Source organism: Ostrinia nubilalis, chromosome 4, assembly GCF_963855985.1.
Source record: "Ostrinia nubilalis chromosome 4, ilOstNubi1.1, whole genome shotgun sequence".
Classification (NCBI taxonomy): Eukaryota; Metazoa; Arthropoda; class Insecta; order Lepidoptera; family Crambidae; genus Ostrinia; species Ostrinia nubilalis.
In genome coordinates, this window is record NC_087091.1 from 9451449 (window position 1) to 9474083 (window position 22635).

The 22635-nt window shown below is 34.6% G+C and overlaps 1 protein-coding gene across 2 annotated transcripts in view; it reads right to left on the reverse strand.

Annotated features, from left to right (window-relative positions):
- LOC135088658 (collagen alpha-2(IV) chain-like) overlaps positions 1-13561 on the reverse strand; it is a 32673-nt gene extending 19112 nt beyond the window's left edge. For both annotated transcript variants that reach the window (XM_063983589.1, XM_063983588.1), the window contains exon 1: positions 13373-13561. In XM_063983589.1, coding sequence (XP_063839659.1) covers positions 13373-13402 — 30 coding nt within the window. In that variant the 5' untranslated portion in view covers positions 13403-13561. The remainder of the gene's footprint in view (positions 1-13372) is intronic.
- Positions 13562-22635: the final 9074 nt, after the last annotated feature.

Here is a 22635-nt window from a genome sequence, read left to right on the forward strand (position 1 = left end):
AATCCGTTCTTATCAGATGCTTACGTCTTACAAAGAACACACCGTCCAAGTTTCAGGTCTCTACGATCAGCGGTTTAGGCTGTGCATTGATCCATCAGTGGCGCGCGCAGTACTTGATCATTATCTTGCTGCGATGATATTTTAAAACTGCGATATCTCCTAAGATATTTATTGAAATCGAATGGTGTAAAGGCCAAGTATGTTTAAAATTAATTACTTGTGATGAATAACTTATTTATATGGATAAGGATTAATATCATGTTTATGAAAAAAACTCCGCAAATAATGCATTAATATAAAACAGATTTCTTTTTGCATAAAAAGGGTTACTATGAGCCAACCTTAAAAGATAGACATATACTATCGCGGACTTTTTTTTAGAACTTTTAAAGGGGAACAATCCTGTTATACATGATTTTTGCGAAACTTTAACCGTTTACGCAGCGTCAGCTCTCAAAAGGAAAAAAATCACTGATTTGAAATATTCTTCATTGGTGCTCCGCTCCTATTGGTCTTAGCGTGATGATATATAGCCTAAAGCCTTCAGGAACTAACGGGCTATCCAACACAAAAAGAATTTTTCAAATCGGTCCAGTAGTTCCTGAGATTAGCGCGTTCAACCAAACAAACAAACAAACAAACTCTTCAGCTTTATAATATTAGTATAGATGTTCTAATCTAAAGAGTTGCATAATGCATCAATAATATGCAGATGTTTTTGAATGTCCATATTAATCCATATGAGTTTGTGTTCATTGAAAATGCATTTATGAACATACAATTTTGAATTACGGTCATACTTAGTGGACTGATTGTGTAAAATAGTTACTCCCTAGTTTTGTGCTCAAAAATCGCTTCAAACTTTAGAACTCCATCCCTTTAATTAATTGATTTTCGACCAATCACGGGCTCAGATCTGTTCTTGAGATTTAATTTAAATTTTGAATGCAGTCTCATAATTCGAAGTTAATTTTTTCACGAAAGGCCATTAATTTAAAATACAGATTTTTTTCTTTCATAAGTAGAAAATTAATTAGATATCGTAATCTGGGATAGATATCACGAAAACTTTTTACTCTAACCAATTTACTCCGTGCCCAGGGGTCCGTTTTACCAAATTACTTTTCACTTTCCAATTTGCATTTGGGAAAGTTGTCAGTTACTCTGTTTTACGATCAACTTTGCTTTGCCAAGAGTTGACTTATAAATCAATAGGGTGAAAAGGATTGATTACAAAATAAACACGTTGCTATTTTAAAAATGAATATTACTTTAGAAATCTTTCGTTTGCAGAGTCAGCATAAAGTGGAATAAGTATAATGTGGAATGTAATAAGAATGTGATATCAAACAAATATGTGAAACTGTATAAAATAAAACAAATTAACAAGGTCATATTACCTAAATTTTTTAAGTAATTAATACAAATATTTTCGTGATCAAATTATTAACAACTAATCTAGCTTTGAGTTATTAATTTCATTTTGTATTATTTATAAATAAGTGTGGTCTTTCGTATCATACATTTTATTTACAAGGTTTATGTAGTTTATTTCTTAAAGTATCCATCAGGATAATACATTATGTTAGATCTTTTAGTGTTTGCATACTGAGGCGTTAAAATATCGTAATTCGTTTATGTTTGCTGGCTGCTTAACAGCAAACGAATTGGTAAAGCATTGCAAAACTGCCAAGGAGATACTCAATATGAAATATAATAGTGATGTTATAAATTATTGATTCTTTTTTAAGACGTAAATGCATATTCACAATCTGTCAGTGAATATTTAGCGAACATAAAGTTCATTTGTTTAGTTAATCAATCAATGCCACTTAAATTACAAATAATTAAATCAAACGCGTACATAAAGCAGACAATTATTAAAAAAGTGTTTTGATTTGATTGCCCATTCTATGTACGAGTAGGTATGTACCTATCTTTCAGTTATAAGCAAAAATGTAATGTCAAAAGTTGATACTATCCTTTAATGATAAATGGTGTATTTATCTATACTTATAATAAATCTGTAGAGAGGTCAATTCTGTACATGAAATATATTTTCAAAATAACTATCAGGGGATGATTAGTGATCGATACTGATGCCAAAAATGCAATCAGTAAAATTTTTGTCTGTCTGTCTGTCTGTCTGTCTGTCTGTCTGTATGTTCCTTATAGAAACAAAAACTACTCGACGGATTTTAACGAAACTTGGTACAATTATTCTTCATACTCCTGGGCAGGTTATAGGATACTTAGGAATTCCCACGGGACCGGGAATTAGCGGGAAAATCTTTTTGTATGAAAAATCTAAACTGCTTAAGTTAGACGCTTGAAATTTGGCATGCAGGTACCTTAGTAAACTTAAAGCTTAGTTACAACAGGATATTGCAAAATTCCCACGGGAACGGGAGTTTGCGGGAAAAAACATTTGTATGAAAAAATCTTAACCGTGTAAGATAGATGAAGGGGGTAAAACGGGGTCCATGCGTACGAAGTCGCGGGCGGCCGCTAGTCTAAAGTAAATTCTTAAATTGTTGTTTGATATTATGTATTAAACATACATAAAGAGTAGATTGGTATACCTACATTGAATAATTATTTAAATCATTTTCAACATGCTCGAATGCATGTTGAAATTCGTTGTTAGTATAATAAATGCAGTGTTTCTTGTTTAACTAAGTGCCTAATTTTGTTTCGAAACCTAATATGATGATACCTAATTTACGACTATGCATGTATTTACATTAGACAATTTATCCGCTAATGACAATTATCTTGGACAATTTAGAGTAACAAGACTTTATTAGACGGTAGGACCTATTATAAATCTTATGTTTTACATAATATCATCTACTAAAAAATTGTAACCGTTGCATTGTAAGAGTTCATCCTAAGCGAGGCTAAAGCTAAACCAAATTGAATTGATGACTAACAATAAATATAGGTATTTTTCAACATTATGAAGAACCAAGGTCCTGAAGTATAAAGGTTAGATGTTACAAAAATAAATCTGACGGACCAAAAGATAGAGATCACGGTCAGAAGGTCGAAAAATATTGTGTGCACTTGTTGCTTTACCAAATTTACGATTTATAATGCAGCCCGAGTACACGCGGTTAATACTCGCCTCCGTGACCGTAACCTCGCGCCTTGTTTCAAACTCACGTACGAGACAAACATCAAAGTAAATTGTTTTTTGATCTGGGACACGCTGTAAGTACCCAAAAGTAGTCAAACCAGGTTTGTGGACGGCGAAAATTCGCGAAACAAAAGCGTTGACATACAAAGCCAGGCTAAAAGAACCGCGCGTGGTGCGGAATAATACGCAGATTAGTCAGCCATCCTTTGGATTCCGGTCAAACTTCGCTCCTGATCTATGTTCGAATCACTTTTATTTATTTTAAACAGTGCTAGTTACCTACATTTCATTTTGGAGTGTCGGAAGTGAAAAATCGACTATGTATCATCGGTTAAGTAGGTAGAGTTAATAAAATAATCTTCAAGAGTTAACAGATTGCTACGAGTAAAGATGAAAATATCAAAATAATATCCAATAAACTCAATACACAGCGTATTCACGGAACATGGAAATCATTAATAAGATATTTATGATTTGACGACAAAATGAAACGCACCCATGACGTTTATTGCGGTTTTATGCTCAGGGTCTTTACTGTACCATTTATTTAGTAACTTAGACCCAAAGTTCACATTAAAACGAAGAGGTTCATGAGTCATGGTCGAGATATTTTTGATAGTAATAATTCTTCGCGATATTTCACACATGAATGGAAAAAGAAACAAGATTTGCATTTCGGTTCCTCCAAAATGTTAGGACTGTCGTGATGAAGATGTTCGTGTTGCGATATGCGCTCTTTGATACAACATGTGGTTTATTTTCCCGGATTTAAAGGCGACTTTGTCACATAAAGATGACTGCAATGCATCTAATGTGTGGTTTATGCGTAGGCCGCAGCGCATTGTGATGATTCATTTAAAACTTGTTACTAGCCCGTGATCATTGAAACATAGTGGTCATATCTTTATGTCCAAGAGGATGCTATCGTGCTACCTACTGCCCTTGTAGGTGTTGCAGTAAAATATGTATTTAATATGCCACAGTGGTCCTTAAATACAATGCATAATGGTTAATTACCGACAGTTACAGAATTTCAATTCTTAAGCGAATGTAATCGATATGACGTTGAGTAGGTATTGTGCATAATTTAAGCTTATTTATATTTATCTATGCGGTAGTGAAGGAACTGATTTAAAATACGTTAATTTGGTAAACAAATATTAAAAAGATATTATAATACACAGAATATTGAATTTTACGCAAATTCACAGCAGATTTGTATTTTTTAAGGATTATTTATTACTCACACTCACAATATTATCATACTAATTTATTCGAGTGAATCGACTATTTACGAATTTGCAGTGACATAATATTGATCATCGTAGATAATAATATAGAGATGAAATCATAAGTAGAGTTCAGTCTTAAAATGGATATGTGTACATTGTAGAGTATGGTATTAAGTATATTTTTCATAATAAAATTTATGTTTGGTTTTCGTCAGCGTTCCCTGTAAGGATTTGCATATTTATTGTGTTGTAAGATGAGGCCGTCGGTGCCGGGGACAAAATAAATGACGAAACATTCAAATAACGACATATTTTATTCGGATTCGAATTTCTCGGAGTCACGCATGTGTTGCATAAAGTTTTGGAGTTAATTTCGCTGATGTTCCCGCATCACGCGAAACGTGATTTAGTAGAAGCCTGCGGGATGGCAATAATTGATATCCTTATTATTTTTTAAATAGTCTTAGGAGGCGCATAAAGCGCAATAAAATGGGGTAAGTGCCCCATAAACAACAAAGATGGGAATTATTATTCTCGTAGCTCTGTCTTCCACCTACAAACGAAAAAAGTCATAGCTGCCATAGCTGTAAAAGGGTTTAGCACTATATTTAAGTAACATTCATATGAGAAGCTTTTAAGCTTAACGCACACGATTGTAATTAATCTTAAAACAAAGTAAAGAATTGCCCGAAGATTTATTAAAAGAAAAAAAAAATTTTTCACAATAGTTTTGTTAAAAGGCTGAAGTCAAAATTTATTGGATTTTTTATTTGCAATGTAACATTTTGCATTGCTCAATCAATTAATAATGATAATTATTTACTCGTAATTAGTTTTTAGTGCTATTGTTTACCTAAATTGACTTTCGTAACTGAAGATAGTGAATGCTAGGCCAAAAGCTAAGGAAAAGTTTGCGAGAAGGGCAAACAACTGTTTTATTAGATGTTAAAAGTTAACGATACCCAGACAGTGTTATTTATAGAAATGACGTGTTTATTTAATTGACTAAAGAAAAACATTAGTAATGTCATTAGAAAAACAGAAATGTCTACGAGCCGAGACTGGTTTTCTTGTAGAGACCAGACCAGATACCAGATAGATTACTAAAAAGATACAAAAAGCGATACTTAACATTTTCTACATTCTGAAAACTTATTTGTTAGTAAAATCAAATTAATCTCTATTATTTTATTTAAACTTTATAATAAGCTTTATATCTTAAAAAAACAATATCTAAAAAAAAACAAGATACATTGTCTAGGATTGTTTATAGGATGCCCAATTAAATTTGGTAGAGTTCAAACGTTTTTTTCGAATGTATATCATGTCAAGGTGCGGTCGATGACGCCAGCCAGCGAAGAGCGGGTTATGTCACTCTCGCCGTCGGATTCAAATCTAGGCGCTAAGTCGTAGAGCAAACAGGTGAAGGTCGCGTGAATCCGGCTCCCGTGCTTTACCAGCGAAAGTATTTTTCTAACCTTTATTATTGGCCATCTTTTTGTATCAATCGACCATTTTATGGGTCACGCGTGTCATCATTAACTTTTCAATCCGTGCGCAACCTGTCATCACGCTTTTCACGTGATTGGCCTGACGAGATTCAGCAAGTTTTGTACCTTTGTGTAGGTAACCATTTAACGCAATCACCAAAAGGTCGTATTCGGTCTTTTGACAGTCGTCAAATATAAATAGAATTATGTTAAGTGCTCATTACTATCGAAAATGTAAAATGTTGCAATATTGCAACGCAATTATCAAATTGTCTATACTTAACTAAACATTAAACAAACAGATATGTACCTAAGATGCATTGGGAAATTTGAATAATGCAAAATGTTAAGTGCCATCTTTGGTAAATATTGACTATTATTTCCTAACCGATGACATTGTAATATGTGTGTGTTTGCGCATTAATCCGATATTGTCATTGGGGATTCATTAGGACCTGTGCGTCAGTTTGGAGAACAATAATAATTAATATTTCACAACTGTCGATGTTTGTGTTGATCGACTCGTGATGAGAAATGGTCATGATAACAAAGCATTGAAATAAGATTACACCGAAACCGATTGCGGCTTATCAAATAAATAATAAAAATACTGCTACAAATGCTTTCATGCGTTGAGAAAAATGATGCCATTATTAACTGAAAAATATTTTCAGTTGAAAATATGCGTAAAAGGAGGCATTACTACAGGATCCTATTACCAAGTGTAGGTACTACTAATTTAATCTAAGTGCGTAGGTTTATTAGAAAATTCTGACACTAACTATTCCGGATCGTTATTCTATTTTTTGCGCAACCCGCAATCAAGACGGTTTCTTATATGAAACAAAATCGACGCGACGGGTCCAAGCAAAGCTATAAATAAAATAGCGAATGACAGATCTTATTCTTGTGTTCCAACCGCTTAGATTGATTTATATTCAAGACTATTATATCAATGATCTAATTCTCTTAAATTACTTATTTTATTATTATTTTAATCGGATCAGGTAGGGATTGTATCTATTACTTCTCATTAAGGGCTTTGACAAGATGAAATCATGAAATGTTAAGTAAACCAGATTTACCGGATATTTCCAATTAATATAGTTGCGGCGACATGTATGGTATACTTAATTATATTGTTAAAGTATTCATAATTGGTTCACATCCAATAACGACGTTTCCAATGGAATAAAAACTAGTTAAACTGTATAAAGTTTTTCTATGTTTAAATAGAAATATCAAAGGGTGAGCTAAGCAACGAGGAACCAATTGGTGATATAGGAAAATAAGCTTTATATTTATGGGTGGAAAGAGTCATATGATTGTCGCTTGTGAAAGAATTTCAAGGTCAGCCTATTGTGGATATTAAGTCATCGCTTATGCATAAAAGGAACATTAAGGTAGTTATTATTACCAATAGTATTACTTTGTTCATACAACCTAGGCTGAGCTAGACATCTGAGGCATTTACAAACATTGTTCGCAGTAAATGCATGGCTCAATCGGTGAATGGGGCAAAGAAAACGAGCATTGGTCGTCTAGCGAACTACTTCGGACATCGCGTGAGAATGGGACCGTATTGCCTAACTACCCTCATTATCCCTGATATACTTTTTAATCACTTAATTATATTGACTCTACAAGTGAAGTTAGAGGTGAAAGGTGAACACAATATCTCTATTTTAAAGGACTTTTCTCTGGTCAGCTATGACAAAGCAGTTGTCTTGTTCAATCATTTCATGACATACCAATAACTTTAGTGCTGTAGGGACTGAAAAATAAGCTCTTAAAGCAGTCACTACAGTACAGAAATCGTTGAAGCCAACGTAATAATTGAAAATCGAGTTTATGAAACGTGTGGGAAACGCTGAATTAGCATTAAGTAAACTTCAGCGTTCGTTTACTTTATAACTTGGGGAGCTTAAGGGTGTAGCGATTCGAATTTTAGCAAAATTATGAACAGCGTGTGAGAATATAATTAATTAACGTCAACGTCATAAGTCATGTTGGTTTGTTCACCTGTCGAATTGAGCTTCGAGTGATTAAGCCTTCGCTGCCTAAAAGGCCGCTTCCACGAGCTGACGTCATGTGCGACTCTCAGAGGTGAGCTAGCTCGCATCCTCAACCTTTAAACTATTCTCCTAGGTAGGTCCGTTATTGCACAATGTCCCTGTACCTCTCGTCTCGTTTGTACAACCGGTTGATAGTATCGACTTTGATAAAAATGGACGTGACTCATAATCATAATGACATTCTTTAGTGGACACACAAAACGTGGATAAACAAAGATTTTTTGACTCATGAGGTCTATGAATCCTTTAATAGGTTTATTTGCTTTATTACCAAATAAAAACTTTGTTTGGGTGTATTTGTATGAGGATCCACGTGAGTTATTGGATAGGTCATTTTTGTAAGAGCGCAATATTCAATTTACGTATAAGTTTTCCATTTTTCCAAACAATTTAATAACCAACCAGCTAATGACTACTTTTAGTTGGACCAACGACATAACAGTCATAATATGTTGTTGACCCTTATACATGGCTGTCTTATTAATTCATCTGACAAAATTTATATAAACGCACATGAGTTCAATTGTTTTAGAAATATTTTGCATTAAACTCTACCGTTATGTTTTGATTACGTTTGTCAAAATAATTTTAATACGCCCATAGCCATTGACATGATGATTTGATTGACGGGACAATGAGCTGAAAAAAATAAAAACATGCTCGTTATCAGTGCTAAGCTCGCATTACCTACTGAAGATGTACGGTTTTAAAGATGTCAATGCTTCGTGAGTTTTTGCTGTAGCAGACCGTTATTTATCTAAACAATACTCCATTTAATAATACTTACTTGGGAAAGTCAATGAAGTTCGTTCATAAGTTCAATTTATTGATCTAGCAGTCACAAAGGCATCTTTCCAATCGGTTGAAATTTTTGGATGTAACCAAATTTTGCACGGGTTTAGGCTGGTACACAACTGTAAGCGTTCCAGCAGACGCGAGAAATACTATGTTACAGTCCAATGAATGTCAATGTCCATTTCAAGAGACTAGATGGATAAGCAGTGTCCAATCTGTCGGAAAAGCGTAAGTATACCTACAGACAAATGGATTCTCTAGTAAGTGTGTGTCAACGATTCTGATGGAGGTTGATGCCGCTATAAGTACATAATATACAAAATTATACAGGTACAGTTGACATAACTTAAGAAACATTGACATTTTTGTGGCAAAATCGTACTTAGTATATGCTTAAGTTCATATTTTAACGATGATATTTTCTTTGATAAAAGTCTATATTGACATGCTGTTTATAACATAACAGTATTTACTTCGTATTTTATTGAAAATTCGGGCAATCAAGTTTATTATTAACTGCGATTCAGAATCGATCCGTGAACTTCCCATAAATTATTAATTGAGATTACCTTGGGAACCACGGATCTTCTCGTTTTCCAATGAAATTTTAAAATATCCGTAGCTTTTCAGAGATTTATGCCCCTTAATAGATTACCGATGAAAATTGAATTATTATGTAATATAATAAACTTAATTTGCTGCTGTCAAGTACCATGAGGGGCTCGGAAATCTTTTTTCTAATAGATTAATTCGCAGAATTATTAATTAACTAACTGAAATTGATAGGTCGAGTGTAATTATCTCTTGCGTCGAATGAAAGAAAAGTTTAATGGACAACGCATGAATGGATGTAGAATCGTAGACGTAACGACCTATCAGCACTTACAACTGGGGCTGTATCCTGAGTCACCAGACGTCACGGCATAAGTTAATTCATGCGTATATTAACGGACATCTTTTGTCATCTAATATCTTTCTGTACGGTCTGCTATCTCGCCATTTGTTATGTAAAGCAAACAATGCGTTTAACGTCGCTGTTAATGATGTCTGTGGCGGACCTGGTGACCAACCCACTTCTTTCCCTTTTGTCTTCCGAACAAATAGCACTCAAATTAACAATAAAATTGACAAATGATTCAAACGTGTCTAAATGTTTAAATTGTTTCAACCAAATATTGTGTGTCGCAGACATGTTTTATGTTTTTTAAGCTATATGTTAGTTTTTTGGTTAAGAACGGCATATATGAATTTAGAATGTATTATTTATATGAAATAATAAATTTGAACGTGAAGTCATTAGTTATAGTAAAGGTTAAATGCCATAGCATTGATATCGTCTAACAGCTAATAATCTCATCAGATGTTTTTTGATAAGGCTTAGGTATTCTGTTTATAAAAGAGTGAATAGCAAAAGCTTTTCGTACTTAAACCTACGCATATAATAACCGAAGATCGCATACTGATAATCCCGCATTGTCCAATGGATTGATGTCATATGTGGTATCGGAGGACATTCAACTTGCAGTGGCTTTGCAGAATATTTGGGTGGAATATTATAATGTGATTGATGATCCATGATATTAGTGGCAAGAATTTGTGCCTCTGGCATTTAATCTGAATGATTTGAGAGTATTCATCTATCATCATAAGAAACGCATTATAATAATCTATTGTTTGGGAGTTCTCTTAAAATAATTGTATCAAAATGCGTTTAAAATTGAACGCTTGTCACTGACATAGACAGATGTTCAGTTTGCGTCATATGCATATTTTAATATACTAAAAAATTAACTGAAAGTGACCTACGTGTCTGAGATCATCATAGCTTGCAATTTTGAACATATGGCAGCTGAAAAAGACACTTGACTGATTCATTGATCTGAAAATTATTTTACTTCCAATTAATTATAGGTTTATTTAATTTAATAGGGCTATCCTATTTAAAAAGTTCGATTCCAACGTTAGCCGACTTTATTTATTTGCAATATTGCCAAACTTTATTAGCTTCGCATTAATCTGGTAACTTTAGTGGTCTCTAAAACAAACTTTAACGTAAAAATAGAGTACGTAGAGTAAGTTTCGTATACGCGTACTATCGCTATGAAACGAGAAAGCGAAGGTAATTCAGGTCTTAGCATTTTCAATGCATATTTAAGTCACCTAACGTACTACGAGTAACCCTGAAAAAGATTTCTCTTACATTTACCGCCACGTCAAAGGATTAAAATGGCATCATTGATGGGACACGACTTGATTGCGGCAAGGGCAATATACATATTTGAATATAAAACGTTCTGGAAGGGTCACGAAATACTTACTTAGTATGAAATGCCAAGACCCTTTGTAACTTCTTTTACGATTGAATATATTTGTAACAATCTCATGTTCAATATTGAATATACATAATTATGTTGGTGTTGTATAAGCGACAGCATATTTATTGTACTATCTATCTATCTATATTGGCTTTTGGGGTTCATCAACATAAACCTCCTCTTCATCCGACTTCCTGACTCTGGCCACTTGCATCCAGTTTTATGCTATAAGACTATAAAATTCTGCTGAAAAGTTACTAAGTATATTACAACTTAAATTGGATGCCACAGAGTTTTGCTTGGCGTCGAAAATGTCTGAGCATGGAAGAATAGGACAACTTTAAATATTATGCTGTCCGTTAGTAACTGCTCTGATTGAGGCTTAGTTGTGAAAAGTAAGTATTTGGAGTTTCCAAATTTTTGCAAAAAAAAATTCTGTGATAGGCATCATGACGGTTATTCGGTTGCTTTAGGACGTTGTTTATTGTTTCGCTAAAGCATTGATTAACTACCCCGGTTTATGATCAAGCCGTTAAAGTTTATTTCCTTCGCGAAAATAAAAAAGGTAATTTCAACATTGTGATGGAGATTAGAGGCTTTGACCCAGACATTATTATGAAGTGGCAGACAGAAAGGAGTTTTCACCCCCGGCGTCGGAAAAAAGCGGTGTTAAAGTATGACGCTTATTCTGTTTGCGGAACTATAAGGGTGAGGATTTTTATTCAAAGTTACTTAAATTGGTTTAGGCTGTGAAATTAAACAGCTTTTTAAAGTTGGTTATTGGTCAGTCGGTGGGCAAAATTAAAACAATCTTGCTCCGTCTATTTGTAATCTAGAGTCGCTAGATCTTTTGAACAACCTCGGTAGGATTCGTGCTCTTGCGAAGCCGGAGTGGGTCACTAGTTTATAATAAAAATACAAGGAAACAGACGTTTAGTTATTTAATATTTTACTGTGTCACAGTAAAAGCTTTCCCATTTTCCTGACCATCCATCCAAAATCCGGACACCTGGCTTAAACTATTTTTCGCTTGTCGTTTTCATAACGTCCGACATTTTACATTCCGACTCACGCTTGACTGGTACCTTGACGGTAAACTCGCGACTTTGTGTGGCAAATTGGTAAATCCTTTTTTGATGATATTTTACGTAGGCTCTGGTGACTCAAAATGGCCTTCTTGGTTTTGTTTTTTATTTTATACAGTCATCGTGGGCAGAGAATTGTTTGTACCTATTTAAGTGGACAATGATGACTCTATAAAGTGATATTGCACTTAAACTTATTACATTTTTTTTTTTGCTAATTGACCTCTATTACAGCTACATAAGATGCCTCAGTATTTACATTAATGTACTCTTCTCTTTCAAGTATTGTAGTTAAGTACGTAATTTTGACTTACGGGACTTTTATTATCATGGCAGAATTTTAAAGTATAAAATAAAGTTTAATATGTGAAAGACAAATAACATTTTAGAATAAAGCTAAAATTAAACACCTACATATTCTTAATTTTCCATACCTTTGTTGTTCATGAAGTGGAATACTTCATGGAATTAATTAGTTGTAGCGTTTAATTTAACATAATGAAAATTAAATGTAGAAACTTTAATATTATACTAAGGCAAATGAAAAGCCTTTAAAATTATAATTTAGATGAGACATTTTATCATTGACACTTATTTTAAAGTGTTTTTTTCAATCCTGAAATTCAGCCGCTAAGAAATATGCCATATTTTATTAATAAAGCTAAAAAGTAGAGTTAACCATAGTTTTAAACGGGTGATCAGGAATGTACGGCATCCCTTTTAGTTCCTTAACAGGATAAAGAAGGTACGCTTACATTAAATTAATAATTATTTTTATTAAATGTTAATTGGTGTTAAAGGAAAATTATTTATCCTTACAATAATTAAGCCTAAAGTATTAATTAAGTCTGTCGCCATAACAACAATGTTAACAGCATTGTTGTGTTCCGGCAGTTAGAGGTAAGATAGCCAGTTCCTCCGTGGTTGAGGATTCCGGGTTAAGCTCGCTTCCACCTTCGGCCTGATCGTCACTTACCATCAGGTGAGATACAGGCCAAGAGCTTCCTCGTTGTGGATAAAAAAAAAAAATATAGGTTGTCCGAAATTACTCGAATAGTTTCCTTAAAAACCATAAAGATTTAATTTTGTATGAAAATTATTTACTAAAATAGTATTTTAATATACTTAATTTATACTATTAAAATCAGCACAACTAAAAGACTTCAATAATTGATATTAGGAGCTTTTTTTCTATAGCAATAAAATATTTTGATGTCTTTATTCTTAAAACTTAAACTTACCAAAAAATAAATAAGTGTTCCCTTTCCCATGACGGGAGTGAGCCCTCCCGGGCGCGTCCCTCTCGCGGCAGGCGCCAGTCCCGCGTCCACTACACCGATCCCGTACTAACGCCGCAAATTCGCTAACATCACCCGCTCTCCGCGGCCGGCTTTCAAACTAAAATGTGCAAACTCGAAGATGCGCCTCTTATACCTCTTACGTTAACTCCGATACCGCAACGTATTTGGCATATAAAGCCTGCGCGTGTGTGCGTGCCTTTCGGCTGTGTGACACATGTGATAATCGCTCCCTACATGCGCCCGCGACGCCTGCCGTATTTTAGATCCTAACACAATTATCGCCATTAATAATTACCCACCGATTTTCACCACGAATTTTACATTTTACACTCCATCAGGCTAATTGCCTTAAAAGCTTCTGTTAAATGTATGTATCCGAAAACTTTTGAGTTCAACCGCCTGCTTATTATTCACGACGCGTAATCTTTGTGTGATATGGTTATTTATATTGGGAATTATGATGTTTTTGTAACTACTTTAATGGTTAGGCACCATGTCGCAGACTTATCAGACATTCTTTTGGTGTGCTCTAAGCATGGAGGTATTTTAAAGGCACGTTCGAAGGTCACGGGTATGGGAGCCACCAATTTCCCACCACGGAGCCGGAACTTGGGCATATGAGGAGTCCTTTTGGTGATGACACCATCATATTTTACTTTATGTTTCAGTACAACTCAATAAATCTCAATAAAAAGTTATAATTTTAAGTTAATAAGTAAACAGTAAATATTCATTGGCTTTCCCCATAAATCTAACTGTATCGTTCATTCTATGTGTTTTTTTTATTCTAGAAAAAAAGTAAGAAATAAATGGAATAAACAAAGGAATAAATTTAATCCTGTTATAATAACGGTACATTCAAAAGTATCATCAGATGGAAAATTTTAAGAGATAACTTAATTATAATAAATAGGTATATTGAACCTAGATTAAACGAAAATAGGAGTTGATTCGCCTTTGGCGTGGACAAATAAATAACTGGCTAGACACGGCGCAAGGTGATATCATCAAATCGTGCGAAATTTACCAATTGAAAAAAAAATGAGCGAAGTATTTAGGACTAGAGCCCTAAGGCGCGGCGAAAGATTTCAGCGCATCCAATACCTAAGAGAAAGCTTTGATTTCAGGGAGAATCCCTGCTTTAAGTATCTCCTGTAATAAGATTTTCCTTTTAAAAAGTTCGCTATTAACTGAAGTCAATGATTATTTCAGGATTAATAAAACATCTTTGTACTTTTAATAATTTAATTTGTAAGAAAAACGTATGTGGCAGACGTTATTATTAGATTCTACGTAGGTAACTGAACAGTTTTTAGAACCCTTATAAAAGTTTATTTTTTTTATTAAATCCAGACGCAATATCTCTCAATCGCAGAATTAAACCCACTCTACATTTTAACCATACGTTTGCTAGTCGGTGGGCGTTCCAATATATTTTTAGTCATTAAAAAACGAATCCATTCGAAATCATGAAATAAAACATTAAACGTGTACTTAATTTGTAATGCTAATGTATTTTCTTTAACTAATACCTGTGTTATTAACTTTATGAACATTAATCTATTTTTTAAAACACTAGCAACCTCCCGGGACTGGATAAGTAACAATATTTATAGTTGTATGACTAAAGAAAATTCGTTTTAAAAGTAAGATTTGTACCAACTTTCAATATCCTACTCCCGACAGTTTTTACTGTACGCTGATTTGTCTGTCTTATTTATTTATTTATAATAATTTTGGTTGATGTTTCTAAATAAGTCTAGTAATTGCTAATTACTGTAGCAGTGGGAGTTCTTTCTTGAATAAGTACAACTTGATGAATTTATCAATTTCGTATATTGCACGTTAAACAATTATTACACTTCACGTCCTTTACAGCTTTACCTACAATCTTCTTACGAGTATAACAACTCGACCGTCTTCCGTCTTTACACACAAAATTCATTAATTCCACATTACGTTACAGATAAATCATAATATTAGGTCCTAGGATCATTTGAAATGTCGTCGAAAGATTTACTTATAACTCATGGGGTATGAAAGCCCCAATACGTGTATTATTTGATTTCATATTCAGGCTTATTTTACGTGTGGTTTTGATTGACTGATTCGAAATAAATTAATCCACAGCCATTTTTCTAAGAATATTAGGGTTCGTCTCGAATCTATTTATAAGCCCATCGTGAAAGCCTTGTTCGTGGAAAACAATTCTTAGAATTTCAAATAAAAGATCTAACTTATTTTTTCATAAATAATTTATAGATTTCCTAATTTAGCAATTTTTTCTTTATGATATTAATTATATTCCTATCCATACAAGTTGTCGTAGTTCTGAGAAATTTCCCGGTCTGTAAACAATAGGTTGTTGTTACTTCGCTGGTTGTAATATCCAGGAATCTGTTCCAATTCTCTGGAGCAGAATTGTTTGTTAAATAAAAACGAGATTCAAAACCAATCACAGCAGGGTGTTTGCGATGTAACGTTAGAGCCACGATTTTTCCTGTAAAAATTTGAAGTAAAATTTAGTTTTTCCTTTTAAAAAAGGCAAGTTATATGAGTAGATAAAGAAAATTTTAAAGATCTGGAAGCCTGCAAAGGGCATGTCTATAGAAATTACCTATTTTGTAACGAGATCGAAATTACTTAAAGGAAAATGTTATAAATCTTTATATAATCGAAATCCTCTCAAGGTCTAGTTTTCTCACACCTAGCACGGATTTCCCTAAATTGACTTTTTGATCTGTAAGAAAGGATGAAGGTTTGGGATAAAAAAATATCTCTCCAGAGAAAGCCTTTTCAGTCGAGCTTTCAAAGCATTGAGATTAAATGGCTTTGAAACGACAAGCCAAAGAATTCCATTATTTGGCATGATAAATGATAGCGCGAACCGCTTAGAAAAATGCCAACTACCTACAGCCAGATACACCATCTAGAATCTGGAAGTACCTAAGTGTGATGAGGTTATATTCTGTGATGGCAAAATGCGTTTGCTTTAGTAATTTTTACTGTAGAGGTCTTTCAGTAAAAAAATAGCTCATCTATACTAATCAAATCAAATCAAATCAAAAAATATTTATTCAGTTTAGACCACAAGTGGCACTTATGAACGTCAATAGAAAATAATAAAAAAAGAAAAGGTAGCCCTTATGGGGCACTTTACATGTCTCCTTATCTTTTGGGCCCTACCAGCGCTTCGAGACAAACATATGGCAAGTGCTGAGAAGAAACGCCGGAACAAACTCAGTCACCACTTATTGCCAGGAATTATCTAACGGTAAGAATAGTCAAATTTAAGTACATCAAATATGTGCAGACTGAACTGACCACGCATCCTTGTCATCAATATAGTCTCGAACCTTGTAGTACCCTTTGGACATAAGGGTATTTTTTATATGTATCTTAAATTTGTTTATTGGCAATTCGACAAGGTTGTGTGGTATTTTGTTAAATATGGTAATACATTTCCCCAAGAATGAATTACCTATCTTATGCAACCTAAATGATGGAACAGCAAGTTTATTCTTATGTCTCGTGTTAAATGAGTGGACGTCACTTTTCTTAGTAAATAAATGTATATGTTTACGGACATACATAATGTTATCAAATATGTATTGCGAAGCCACAGTCAATATATTGATTTCTTTAAAAACTTCTCTAAGCGAGTCACGTGGTTTAAGACCGTATATTGCCCGAACAGCTCTTTTCTGTAAAATGAAAATTGATTCTATGTCTGCTGCTGAGCCCCACAGTAAAAGACCATAAGACATAATACTATGAAAATAACTAAAATATACAAGCCTTGCTGTTTCAACACTCTTATAATAAATCTGTAGAGAGGTCAATTCTGTACATGAAATATATTTTCAAAATAAATATCAGGGGGTGATTAGTGATCGATACTGATGCCAAAAATGCAATCAGTAAAATTTTTGTCTGTCTGTCTGTCTGTCCGTCTGTATGTTCCTTATAGAAACAAAAACTACTCGACGGATTTTAACAAAACTTGGTACAATTATTCTCCATACTCTTGGGCAGGTTATAGTATACTTAGGAATTCCCACGGGTACAGGAATTAGCGGGAAAATCCTTTTGTATGGAAAATCTAAACCGCTTAAGTTAGACGCTTGAAATTTGGCATGTAAGTACCTTAGTAAACTTAAAGCTTAGTTACAACAAGTAATTCCCGAAATTCCCACGGGAACGGGAATTAGCGGAAAAACCTTTTGTATGAAAAATCTAAACGGCTAAAGTTAGACGCTTGAAATTTGGTATGTAGGCACCTTAGTAAACTTAAAGCTTAGTTACAACTAGGAATTCCCGAAATTCCCACTGCAAGGGGAATTAACGGAATAATCCTTTTGTATAAAAAATCTAAACCGCTTAAGTTAGACGCTTGAAAGGCATGCAGGTACCTTAGTAAACTAAAAGCTTAGTTACAACAGGATATTGCAAAATTCCCACGGGAACGGGAGTTAACGGGAAAAAACATTTGTATGAAAAAATCTAAACCGCGTAAGATAGATGAAGGGGGTAAAACGGGATCCACACGTACGAAGTCGCGGGCGGCCGCTAGTTTATTATAAATGCTCAATGTTAGCTGAAGCTTGAAACCTAGTAGCTTAGTGAATTAATCAATTAAAAATTAACTGAATAGATTATACCTATATGTATACAAAACTTTATTAAACACTAGCTTTTGCCCGCGGCTTGAAATTTAGTTTGTCACAGATCGTCATAAATTATAGCCTATATTGTGAAAGAGAAACAAACATGTTGATATCCACAAAAACTTTCGCATTTGTAATATTAGTAGGAAGTGGGAATGGATGTAGGTACGTTCATGTAGCTACCTACATCTATAAATTTGACGGAATACCTATCTAAGATGTAACACCTTAAAGAAAGAATGAATCAGATTTGCACGTTGAATCACTTCATCTATCTATCACTTCTGGTCTGTTCTTGACTGTCGCATGTTTTTCTTAGTCCTAGATATACTATCGCAAGTCCCTCGGGAAACGTGTATATTTCCGGGATGTGGATCTGAAGCCAGAGAAATTGTGAAGCTTTCATACAGATTGACTTGCTATCTGTAGATCGTTCGTTGCCCTAAAGTAGTAAACGAGTTTACTTTTACTGTACTTATTTTTTAGTTCTTTTTAAAAGGCTTTTGAGTATAAAGTGTACTTACCAATAAGTACATAATTTAAAAGCTGTAAAGCGACCATCGTAAGTTTCATATTAACTAAAAAGATACTATCATGTTAATGACAACAAAGGGCGTAATTTGTATCGTCCCCACGCTCAAAGGTAAGTGTTGTTGTTCATAAGTGTTACTTCAATTACCAAAACAAATTAAATCGGGTAAAAGTGGACTTAAGAGTTGTTATGAATCCCTCTTACAAAAGCCGATTATGGGCTCGAGGAAAAGGGAATAAATGAGATAAATGTTGTAGCTATACAGAGTTTGGGAAACTACCACGAAAAGAAACATTAATTAGGAGACAGATGATAACTATATGACACAGATGTATTTTAAGATATCTGAGCATACCTAACCACCACTTTTAATTGGGAAAAACCATTAAGCTTCTTCGGTAATATTACCATATCTTGTACATTATCAAAATCTTAAACAAGTTCAATTACCATTTCTATATGCTCGAGAGATGTTTATCCGCAACATTGTAAGTAATAACTACTTACGAGTAAACAATCAGTGTCGCGAAACATCGTACAGCACGTAATGCACCGTAACATTATTTGGGGAGCGCAGCAGATAGCGGTAATCTGGCACAAACACGCGGTTTTGGCCCATTCTTCGAAGGCAGGGGACAGGAATTGCGAGATTCGATAAATGGAAAGTTTTTTTCCTCGTGATCATTTGGTTCAACGACCCATCTGTGTTGGGTCCTCGCGTGCATTTGCGCTGGCATGTAACCTGTATCCTCATTAATAAAACAAAAACCCACCGCCGATACTTTTTTAAATTCGACTGTCGTTAAAAAGGTATTTGCGTTTAGTGTGTCGGTCGCCAGTGTTATGTAAACGCGATCAAGTTCACGGCCGTCTCGAAGCTTCCGCAGCGCCTATAAGTTTGTTCCGTTGTTCGTTAACTTTGAAAGTCATAACCATATCAGCCAGTTACAGTTCACTGCTGCAGTATCTCTCAAGGGGTGCTAAAAATCATGCCAGAAACAATCTCCCATTTTTTTATTCAGTAACTTCTTGCTACGTTCCTTCGGAACCCTCGGTACGGTTCCCCGAAACCCGTTCATTCCACTTAAGGCCGGGTAGCAGAGAAAATGGCGAAAATGAGGTTTTCATTTTTCATTTTTGAGGTACTAAACAGTAAAATTAAAGGCTAAGATTTTTATTGGGCATAGTTGAGGATATTTTCTAGGGCTATTAACGGATGGAAACACGATTTGATGAAGTTGACTCGATAGAATATATTCCCAAAGTTACCTCTATTCGTTTTCTATTTATGGTTTTATTTTTAAAATAAGCGATTTGAAATTCTAAATCTTTTACTAAACTAAAGTTCAGAAATAACTTGAGGGCTTTTAACGGATGAAATTTTTATATTGCGTCTTATTTAGTTACTATGTTAAAAAATGTGGAAAAAATCGTCCATGACGGCTTGGACAATCTCAATCAGTCGCGCGGTGGCGCTTACGGAGGACGGACGCGTGTCAGTTTTTTGGTCGTGACATAAAAATTCATAAAATTCATTTATTTTTGCAAATAGGCTTTAAAAAAGCGCTTTTACACGTCCCAATATTAACCCTACCACTGCTTCGGGACAATAAATGGGCCAGTGCTGAGAAGAAGCAGTTCGCGATTTGTCAATATTTTTGACAATGATGACTTTGATGAGTCACAGTATAATAATATCAGTGTTACTGGAGAAAGCTAAAATTTTTGATACTTAAGAATTTGTTTGAAAGCAATTTTGTCTACCTATTGAAATTTAAATCGTTCGCATCCTTTTAAACGAAGACTCTACTCATGATACATAGTACATTCCTCAAATATGAGACAAAACCAATGAGTTAAAATTACATTTTAATAGGACCTACATACAATCGTCTTACACTCTTTAGAAGAGCACACTGACACAAATAAATAATAAAAAATACTGTCTAAGGTCTGTAGCTAAAGGTCTAAGCTGTAAGATAGAAGAATCTTCTAGCCTAAAAGATGACAGATGCAGCAGATGTTAACGGATTTAAAACTGGAGTTCACATGACTCCTTGTAGACTTGAGTGTCTAGAGCGTCCCTTCCTCCACCATGCGTAAGAATGTTTCAAAAATACTGTCTAAGGTCTGTAGCTAAAGGTCTAAGCTGCAAGATGGAAGAATCTTCTACCCAAAAAGATGGCAGATGCAGCAAATGTCAACGGATTTAAAACTGGAGTTCATATGACTCCTTGTAGACTTGAGTGTCTAGAGCGTCCCTTCCTCCACCATGCGTAAGAATTTTCAAAAAAATACTGTCTAAGGTCTGTAGCTAAAGGTCTACGCTGCAAGATGGAAGAATCTTCTACCCAAAAAGATGGCAGATGCAGCAGATGTCAACGGATTTAAAACTGGAGTTGATGTGACTCCTTGTAGACTTGAGTGTCTAGAGCGTCCCTTCCTCCACCATGCGTAAGAATTTTCACAAAAATACTGTCTAAGGTCTGTAGCTAAAGGTCTAAGCCGTAAGATAGAAGAATCTTATAGCCAAAAACATGGCAGATGCAGCAGATATCAACGGATTTAAAACTGGAGTTCATGTGTATCCTTGTAGTTTTGAGTCTCTAGAGAAGTGGTTCTTAACCTTTAAGTCATGAGGGACCATTTTACCAAATTTCTGTCTTGTCTGTCAGGGACCACCTTATAATGGGTCAAAGCCAGTTTGACTGCAAAAATCAGTTAAAAGTGGTTTTGACCAAGGTGTGCAAGTGCACATCGTGGACCACTTGGAATGCCTCCAGGGACCACCAGTGGTCCGCGGACCACCGGTTAAGAACCACTGCTCTAGAGCGTCCCTTCCTCCACCATGCGTAAGAATGTTTCAAAAATACTGTCTAAGGTCTGTAGCTAAAGGTCTAAGCTGCAAGATAAAATAATCTTCTAGCCAATAACTTTAAAACTATAATTTGAACGAATTTTGCTATTAGTGGACAAATTTCTGCTCACGATGGACTAATTATCTGCTATACTCTCGACTCTCTAAAGCACAACATTTATAAAAATTTTGCTGCGGTAATGCACTCCAGGTAACAGTGTGTGATGCTCATTGCTCATAGTGATTTTCGATACAGAGCCCCGTACATACGTTATACATAAATTATGGAAAGAAAACACCCAGACCAATACAAACAAATATGTATGCAATTTTAGTATGATATTTTTATTTATTAATAAACAAAAAGACTGAACAAAATTGATGCGTGTACTGATTAATGTAATTAACCACATGCAAAGCTTTGTGAATTGCAACAACTATAATTTATTATCCAAGCTCTAAATAATCGCTACTACGAGTAACTATTCATAAAATGTTTTTCCAATCGCTCAAGCTCCCGAGGATCTACCGATAGGTCGGGTGACGTAATCTTGAAATTCTTTTAGTCGGCGCGGAACTTCCGGAAGGTCGGGTGACGCCACGCCTCTTGAACCGTGTTTACTTTGGCAGTTATATTCTATATTTATTCGATTCTAAAATATATTCCCAAAAATTTTGAAAGTTGTTTTAATTTGTATCACTTGGATATGATTTGTTTTAGAAAGTGCTGTGAGTGTGACGCTTGAACGGAAGGAAGTCAACCTAACCTAACCAACTGCGTATTTCTAAACTGCGTATTTCTATACTGTGTAGCCGCGAGAGCTCTTTGGCGCGCTGTCTTCGGCGAAGTATTGCGCGCGCAGATTTTGACAGCGCGAAATACCTACTTTAGCAGAAATACCAAGCCTTAAGACTTACAATTAGCACCAACAAAACGAATAAATCAGTTGAAAAATACAGACTGTACCTATTTCAATAAAGAGTCTGAAGAATCTAGAGTTTAGTGATGTTTTTGTCAAAAAATTGAACAAAAGTTGAGTAGGTAAATATTATACAGAGTTGAACGATAAGTACCTACCGGTAAGTTTTATTCTTGTGAAAATACTGCAAATAAACTTTTGACGAATATGTACAATATAGAGGTACA